The 9,038-nt window shown below is 38.0% G+C and overlaps 1 protein-coding gene across 1 annotated transcript; it reads right to left on the reverse strand.

Moving 5' to 3' along the window:
- Window positions 1–4,512: 4,512 nt before the first annotated feature.
- PLP9 (PATATIN-like protein 9) lies at window positions 4,513–6,693 on the reverse strand. The gene is made up of 2 exons (XM_077384095.1): window positions 5,484–6,693; window positions 4,513–4,892 (listed from the first exon to the last, which is right to left on the reverse strand). The coding sequence occupies exons 1-2, from the start codon at window positions 6,384–6,386 to the stop codon at window positions 4,638–4,640; spliced, it is 1,158 nt and encodes a 385-aa protein (XP_077240210.1). The 5' UTR covers window positions 6,387–6,693; the 3' UTR covers window positions 4,513–4,637.
- Between the last annotated feature and the right edge of the window lie 2,345 nt (window positions 6,694–9,038).

The following is a 9,038-nucleotide window of genomic DNA, read 5'->3' on the forward strand; positions in this document are numbered from 1 at the left end:
GAGGATTCCAAGAAGGGGTTGTTACCCTTTTGGCATGTAATCAGGCTTTTCCAAGAAGATGTCTCTCAAGACATGAGGAAAAGCAGAAGATGAGTATCACGCCCTACACCTCAACTGTAGGTAGCCTTATGTATGCCATGCTACACACTAAGCCAAACATGTAATAACTGGTAAAATATATATATATATATATATATATATATACAAATAAATAAAAATGGCCTCATAGGTGGGTAATCATCGGCCATCACTCATTTTTCTCCGAGTTAATCGGGCATGAGGACATCTGGCATAATGGGGCGTACGCGATTCGAACCCAACGCTGAGCGAGGATTGAACGGCTTCCTACCACTAAACCACCGCCCCAGATGTCAACTAAAAATGAGTAGATACTTACACATATTAAAAATTACCAATAGTCACTATTCATAATTACTATTCACAATAGTCACTATGCAAGATTACTATGCAGAAAATACTACGTAAGATTACTATGCAGAAATACTATGCAAGTTCACTATTGAGATAAACTATTCAAAATTACTATTCACAGTAGGACCCACCGAGTACTATTCACAAGCAGGTCCCATCAACAGTGGGTCCCACAACAAGCGGGTCCTACCACCAGTGGGACCCACAACAAGCGAGACCCATCACTAGTGGGAACCACTACCAGAAGGACACACCGCAACCACTTTCATTAACTCATTGGTTAAGCGGGTCACTCCACAACCACTATCATTAATGAGTAGTTGCGCTTCACCGACGAAAATAATAATTAAATAATATTAATCATCCTGTTACTATTCAAGCAGCCTTTACTATTCATTTATTTATACATTTACTATTCCTATATTTTTGTAAAAGCATTTAAGAGAGTAGTTGTGAATTTAAGACTGTAGTTGAAAAAATACCTATAAATAGAGGAAGAGAAGAAGAAGGAAAAAAAAAGAGAGAGAAAAGAGAACGAGAGAGAAGAAAGAGTAAGAGAGAGAGGGAAAAAGAGAGAGAGGAGAAGGAAAAGGAAATTCACTTCATCACTACCAAGGTAAGTCTTTCATATAGATAGTTAAAGTATTTATTATGGGTAATATGGTTGGTTCTTCCACCTATGTAAATATTAGGATAAAGCATGCATAAGAGGCGATAACTCGCTATCGATTATGCAAGTTTTATCATCTTATTTGAACGGTGAAATGCTAGCAGAGTAACCGTAAAGTAAACTTTAATCAAAGAAAGGCGAACTGCTGAGCATAGTAGCCCATCTTATTTGAACGGTGAAATGCTAGCATAGTAACCGTAAAGTAAACTTTAATCAAAGAAAGGCGAACTACTGAGCATAGTAGCCAAGAAATAAACTAAATCAAAGAATGATGAACTGTTGAGCATAGTAACCTGTGGGGTCCACATGAATAGTAACATGTGGGGTCCATATGAATAGTGCATGCTGGGCCCCATGATCTTAAAAATTTAATAGAAAGAACACTGAACAGAGGGAACATTATTTTGGACATAGATGGACATTACCTGGACAAAAAGGACACTGCCTTAAAACATGAATTTGATAAAATTAGAATATATTTACAGGTTATCCACTCCAAGGTGTAAGCTCAAACAAACCTGTGACCGGAAAACTATATGTAAGGGTTTTCTTCCATTGATTATCTTTTGCGATATGTAAGGGTTTTCTTCCATTGATTCTCTTTTGCTATATGTAAGGGTTTTCTTCCATTGATTCTCTTTTGCTATATGTAAGGATTTTCTTCCATTGATTCTCTTTTGCTATATGTAAGGGTTTTCTTCCATTGATTCTCTTTTGCTATATGTAAGGGTTTTCTTCTTTGATTCTCTTTTGATATACTGGATGTGAATATTTCATATTCTTTAATTCTCTTTATACGCAATTGCTATAAGAGTTTCTATCATTCTAAGATCCACAACTGATGCGAATCCAAGGGGGATCCTTTCTTTCAGACCCCATTCCTTTCAGATAAATGATTTTACTGATAAAGCTATAATTCTATTTTGTATCCTCGAAACTTGTTTCCGTGAGATATGTTTATGTTTAGAGTTTATCTTGTGATACCCTAATTCTGAATATGGACTGAGTTATGATATGATAACGGGTGGACGCGTTATAGTCCTCCATGTGCACGTGGGTAAAGACGACTTTAGAGAGTGTAAATCTAGAGGATTATGAGCCGAGGTATGGCTATGAATGGGCCGAGATATGGCTATGAATGAAAGCATCTATGCTTAATGAAGTCTATATATATAATTCTATATATAATTCTTGATATCAAGTTCTGTAAGTTTTCTCTATACGTTTGGAAAGTATGTTGTGCTTATTCTTTCTTTCCATGTTTATAATGTGAGATGTCCTATCTACAAAATATTATGTTCTTATGAGCTTGACAATTCTACATCACTTGTTGTTTATACCCTACTGGGCTATTTGAGCTCACCCCTTTTTTTTTTCTTGTTTTATTGTTCCAACCCCCATGTGAAGTATAGATGAAAGATGAGGAATGCTAGAGTTGAATCCAGAACTGTTATAAAGGACAAATATGTTTTAAATATGTATCAACTATGTCTTGAATTAAGATGTAATAAGTTAGACCTATTTCTGTAAACCCTCTAAACGTAGTTGTTGTATTTGAGATCTTGGGAATAATGAAAGTTTTTGAGAAAGATGATGTAATATTCTTCTACGCACCGAGTTGGTATTTTCAAAAATTTGGGGCGTTACAAAACATCTGCTACACAGTTGGCGTGGTAAGCAGATATTAGGTAAACCCAAGTCCTGAGCATTGGTGGCAGTGTTTTTCGGTGTGTGGTATGCTCTGGTGGTTAGGAGAGAATCCGAAAAGCCCCGGACTTGGAGTAGAGGTTTCCATTTTATAGCTAGAGTTATCTATTCCTAGGCGCGATGTGACATGGACGTGACACTGTGGTAATTGCTGGAGACGCATGCCATGGGTGTACGGTTCTCGAGATTGACGTGACAAAACCTGCACTTTATTGTAGTCTCAGGTGGTGACAGTTTGGTGGCCGGCAGATACAGGATTTTGTACGGCGGAGGCTGTAGCTTCTACTATCACTAGTAATAGTTGCGCTGGATATCGACAAGACGTGGTATGGTCTCTAGCTAGGGCGGTGAATATGATTCACGAGGTGACGACATCACGAAGAGCAAGCTTGTAGGAAAACGAGCCTTACGAGGCACCACCTGGGTGAAGGCCTTTTCCCATTAGGGGGTCTTCTTCGATCGGTCGGCCATGCGGCTTTGTTATGACCCAGCATAGTAACAGGCTATGCGGCTTCATTTCGCCTATGCGAGGGTCGCTACATGGCGTCCCATCCAATGCAATTCAATTTTACCCCATCAATCATAGACAACAAACATCAGTAGACATTCATCATCATCATTTGACAATGTGCATCAAAATGATGGATTCTTATTGCACTTCTTATTGTAGCCCTCTATTGTAATGAAATCCATATCAATTAATCTGCATATATTTGAGGGGGCATGTTAGAAAATATCTGAACTCACTGGATCTGAGTCTTATGATCGATAAGGCAACTAGGCCAGGTCTGACAGTTAGGTTTAATTTTATCTTCCTCTCTTTAAAACTTATTCATAACTGCTCTTAGCATCCAAGTTTGTTAAAATCCAATCCTCTTAACATTACTTGGCGTTAACCATACTCATGAATATACGTTGGTTTTTTAGCATTTCTCATTAATGAAATCCTTACCTTTTGGGTATGGATTTAGCCCACTAATATACACATGGCACACATGCATGGTAATCTAGATTGCTGGTCTAACTGGCCCGCCATGAAGAAACAATGGGTTATGTCCCTCCAAATGGCCATTGCCTCGGTTAGATCAAGTCCTCGAAGTGCAAACAATCAATGATTGAAATCTTAGTGGATTGGAATCATCATCATATTGGATTGGAATCAAGGGATAATTTTTGCAGTGAAATGATATCAGCACCGCCATATTTTAATAATATAATTGCACAAATCCATCCTGTCTTTTCTTTTTATAATGTGCTTGTGAGAGCTTTTTGGGAATTGTAATAACCTTTGACAGCTCTTTCAATAATAAAAGAAAAAGATTAGTTAGTGCAACTATCAGAACAAGGTTGTGCTGATATCATTACCTTTTGTAGGGATTTGCTAGGGACAATCGCAGAAGGCATTTCACGAACTGCTGTTGCAATAGAGTGCAGCCACATCAGATGAATAAAATGAATAAGACAAACTCTAAGCCTGTGTGGCTACACTCACATGCAACAGCCCATCTGTGAAATGCCTTCTGTCATGGTCCCTAACAAATCCAAATTATTATATCTAATCATCCTAGCTAGATACATGCCACAATTCAAGGTGGCCCAATATGGCCTTCAATAGAGAGAGTCAACGAACCGATTTATTACTCTACTTTAGCCAGAAATTAACAATAAACAAGCCTAACTTGGGTTAGAGAATGAGGTTAATAGAAGAGACAAAAGTAGGACTGATTTATTACTCTACTTTAGCAAGAAATTAACAATAAACAAGCCTAATTGGGGTTAGAGAATGAGGTTAATAGAAGAGACAGAAGTAGGACGGATCTAGCCAGCATTAAGCATTGTTTTCCTTGGAGGGGCTCGCGGGGAGGACCTTCCGCGAAGCAACAAGCTGTTGGACAAACCTCTCCATTCGCTCTCCATTAGTCTCTGCCAGCAACCGCTTCCCGCCAAACGGCAAAGATTCCACCCCCTTCTCCTCCAGCATCCTCAACCCCGCCCTTCTTCTCACTTCTTCTTCCTCCAACTTTCTCTCAACTACCACTCCATTGCCCGCATCCTTGACACTCTCGGTCACGAAGCCATTCGACTGTCACATTGTCACACAAATTGTTAGTAACTCAGGAAGAGTTAAAAGGAGTTTTGATTGACTCTTTTTTGAAAAAAATAGGTAGGATGCTGGTTTATTAAATGAAAAGAAAGATGGTACATTTAAGGGCGATGATAAATTCGCATCCCCTTAAAGTAGGGTATGCGCTCGACTTTAAAGCTTTTTATCTTCAATTCACGTTAAAGTGGTGCGAATTTATCATTGCCCTGCATTTAAGTATGAAAACCATAGAAAAACAAAGGACTCAAATGATCAAAACCAGGTATACGAATCTATGCGCAGACCATGCGCAGACCGATGGCGAAGAAATATAAGTTTTAATTGACTTTGTAAGACAAAATGCGGACTCGGACAAGTACACACGGTAAAAGGAAGTTAACTTACCAAGAGAGCACTGCTAGGAAAATGCTATGAACACATTTCACAATAATGATGGATGATCTAGGCCGTCTATTTAGTGTGCTCCACCATTATTAATTGATGGGCAATGATGCAACCAATCAGTTTTGAGAGAAAAAAAACGTTTCGTTTAGAGAGAGAGAAAAAAAAAAAACGTTTCGTTTAGTATACCTGAACTCTCAAGTAGTCCTCACGATTCCAACAAAACGCATTCCCAAGAATCTGATCCACCGTTTCCGAAACGCCATCGAGAACAATCTCAACCACCGCCGGCGTCGGAATCCCGCCGGAGCTCCGGCGAGATTTATTCCCACCAAAAGAAGCCCCACTCCCTAACGATAAAACCATCAAATCATTAACGCCGTTAACTAACGGAAAATCCCTCTTATTATTCAGCACGTGCGTAACCGCAGCTGCTGAAGGATTATTCATCACCAAACCCCCATCCACCGTTAAACAACACGTTTTTCCGTCAACCGACGTTAACTCAAACGGCTTAAACAAAGTCGGGGTCGCTGACGTGGCACGGCACACTTTCCAGAGCTCGAAATCGAAGCTTCGAGACTCGGTAGCATCTGCATGGGAGAAAACCAACGGCCCAGAACTATTCAGATCGTAACAAGGAATCAGGAGAGGCTTACACGTGTCCCTCAATGTCAAAGATGAAAACACTTCTTTTAAAACCTTTTCCAACCTCTTCCCGGAATATATTTTCCTGAAAATTCCACGTTTGAACATCTTCGACTTTTTTTCCGAGAAAAATTTAACGGCGTCTTTTGCCGTGAAGAGAGGTCGGCCGTTACCGTTATCGGCTGTTAGCATGGCGGCGAATAAGCCGCCGACACCTGTACCAGCGATGATGTCGAAGAAATCGGCTATCCTTGAATCTGGGTCGTTGGTTTTGGACTTGATCTGATCTTCTAGATGGATTAGAATTTGTCCGGTTATAAGACCTTTGATTCCACCACCATCAATGCTGAGAATTCTAGTCTTTTTTGTTGGGTTTTCGTATTCTGAAAGCCATTTTTTCTCTAGCTTTGAGAAGATCTCTAATGTTAGTTTACTCAGCTCCATTTTGGCCTGGGCTTGTTGGGTTTTTTGTTTTTTTGTTGTTTTCTTTTCTGGGTTTTTGGTGAAAGCTAGAAGAACAATGCATGCAGTGTGAGAAGGAAGAAGAAGGGTTTTAGAATAGTAGAGTTAGTAGTATGGAAAGAGAAAGGAAAAATCATACCAGTTTGATGATAGGCATTGAAAGGTGGTCTCTCTATTTGGTTTGTCTTTGGCTTGTTATGGTTATCTTCTTGTGAGTTCATAGATTTATAGAGGGAGGTATGAGATTCTGACCATCTTTGTTCTATATTTTTTACTGTCTTTTTTTTTTTTTTTTCTCTCGTTTTATTGTATGATTTTTTTTACTGCTTTTAGGTTTTAACTCATACGTGGTTGGTGGGGGTGGGCAGTTTTCTTAACTGCTCTTACACGTGTCAGTCCTATCTGTCACGTGCACGAGTATCTTCCTGTTTGCTTCATGGCGTTCGGCTTTCTGGAGGTTTGGCTCGGCTCCAAATATAGGGAGATGAGAAATCCACACCCACTTTAGGATAACTCGCACCACGTTACTGTGAATTGACGTCAAAAAGCGTCAAGAAGGAGGGTATGTGGCAGACTATGACGCCTTTTTCACGTCAATTGATGTTCCATGGGTGTGAATTATCGTAGAGGGGGTGCGGATTTATCATCTCCCCAAATATATCGTTTTTGACAGATACGGGTACGAGGGTATTGTGTATACAAAGCACAAATTAATTTTGACAGACATTACCAGTTGGCAAAAAAATATTGAATGATAGGAGCCGTTGATGTAATGGGCTTAGGATCAAGTTAGATCAACGGCTGGAAAAAAGCCAATAAAATATATCTTTTCTTTCTTGGAAAATGGTAAGTAGGTGGGATTAAACCTACCACCTCAAGAAAAAGATAGAAACTCTGGATCAATTGTGCAGTTGTGCTACAAACTCAAGCTCAATCAAGGTTTAAAATTTAGGTTTCAGGTGTAATTTGGGTCCTCACCGAAACCGAAATTTTAGTCGAAATCCTGAAATTTCGGCCGAAATTCGGTGACAATAAAAATTAATATTTAATCAAAAAAATTGCCAAAATTTCGACCAAATTTTGGCAATTTCAGTACTTCTTATAATCTCATTAGGTACCTCATTAGTTTCTTCTTGAGGTTCTAATGAAAATTCTATAGGTGATTTTGAATCCATTAATCTAGGAATGGAAAAGAACATGTTTTCAAAGAAGGTTGCATGCCTAGATTCAATAATAGTATTCATGTCTAATAAGTCATTAGGTTCTATAATTAGAAACTTATAACTAGGAACCCATAAGCTTTACTATGATTTGCATATCCAATGAATATGCATTCAATGCCCCTTTCTCCTAACTTTCTTTTCTTAGGTTTGGGTATTTGAACAATGGCTCTACAACCCCAAACTTTAAGATAATTTAAGTTGGATTTTCTCTTTTTCCAAAGTTCATAGACTATAACATGAGTTTTCTTATTTGGAATTTTATTTAGAATGTGACAAGCTATTAGTAAGGCTTCACCCCAAAATTCTTTATTTAAATCAGAATTGACTAACATGGAATTAACCATTTTCATTATAGTTCTATTCTTTCTTTCTGCAACACCATTCTGTTGTGGTGTATAAGGAGCTGAAAACTAATGTAATATTCCCTCATTTTCACAAAATTCAGGGAATTGGTATTCCCCTCCTTTATCAGATCTAATACATTAGATCTTAGATTTACATTGATTTTCTACTTCTGTCTTATAAGTCTTAAACTTATCTAATACTTCATCTTTATGGCCTAACAAATATACATAGCAATATTTTGAGTAATCATCTATGAAAGTCACAAAATACTTGTTACCCCTCTTGTTGGAGAGTCATGTAAGTTACAAACATCACTATGTATCAATTGTAATAAAGAAGTAGATCTTTCTACACTAGGAAATGGCTTTGTAGTTATTTTAGTTTGCATGCACACCTTACATTTTTCTACCAGATTTTCATCACACTTAGGTATTAGTTCTAACTTTACCATATCATACATTTTTCTAAGATTTACATATCCTAGTCTATTATGCCATAAAGAAATAGAATCAATCATGTAAACAGAAACATTAACTTTATTGATATTCATCTTGAACATACCCTCATGCATATAACCCTTCCCTACAAATGACCCACCCTTGAAAAGTACAAACTTGTTAGATTCAAATACAAGTTTAAAGCCATTCTTATTAAGAAGGCTACTAGAAACAAGATTTTTTCTAACATCTGGTACATTGTATACATCAGTAAGAGTAAGGATCTTTCCAGAAGTGAATTCAAATTCCACTTTGCCTTTTCCTTTGACTTTTGCTATTGAAGAGTTACCTATGTATAGAACTTTTCCATCTTCGACTGATGCATAAGTCAAAAATGCGCTTCTGTCTTTGTAAACATGTTTTGTAGCGCCTGAATCGATCCACCAAGTATCTTCTCCTTCAAGGAAGTTAACCTCGGATATTATGGTAACAAATTTTTCTTTGTTACCTTGAGTGTTCGACTTTTTAGATTGACACTCCCTCTTGTAGTGGCCCATTTTGCCACATTGGAAACAAGCACCTTTGCGCTTCTTGTTCTTATCAGAACCCTTGCCATTTTGATGCTTCCT

This window comes from Tasmannia lanceolata, unplaced genomic scaffold (assembly GCF_043159265.1).
Source record: "Tasmannia lanceolata isolate RefF3 unplaced genomic scaffold, GAP_Taslan_0.1 ptg000007l, whole genome shotgun sequence".
NCBI lineage: Eukaryota > Viridiplantae > Streptophyta > Magnoliopsida > Canellales > Winteraceae > Tasmannia > Tasmannia lanceolata.

Bases quoted from the DNA above. Each gene is read 5' to 3' on its own strand.
- PLP9 (XM_077384095.1), bottom strand. From the start codon at position 6,386: ATGGAGCTGAGTAAACTAACATTAGAGATCTTCTCAAAGCTAGAGAAA. The intron at 4,893-5,483 runs GTATACTAAACG...ACAATGTGACAG, and splicing joins AGGACTACTTGAGAGTTCAG to TCGAATGGCTTCGTGACCGA.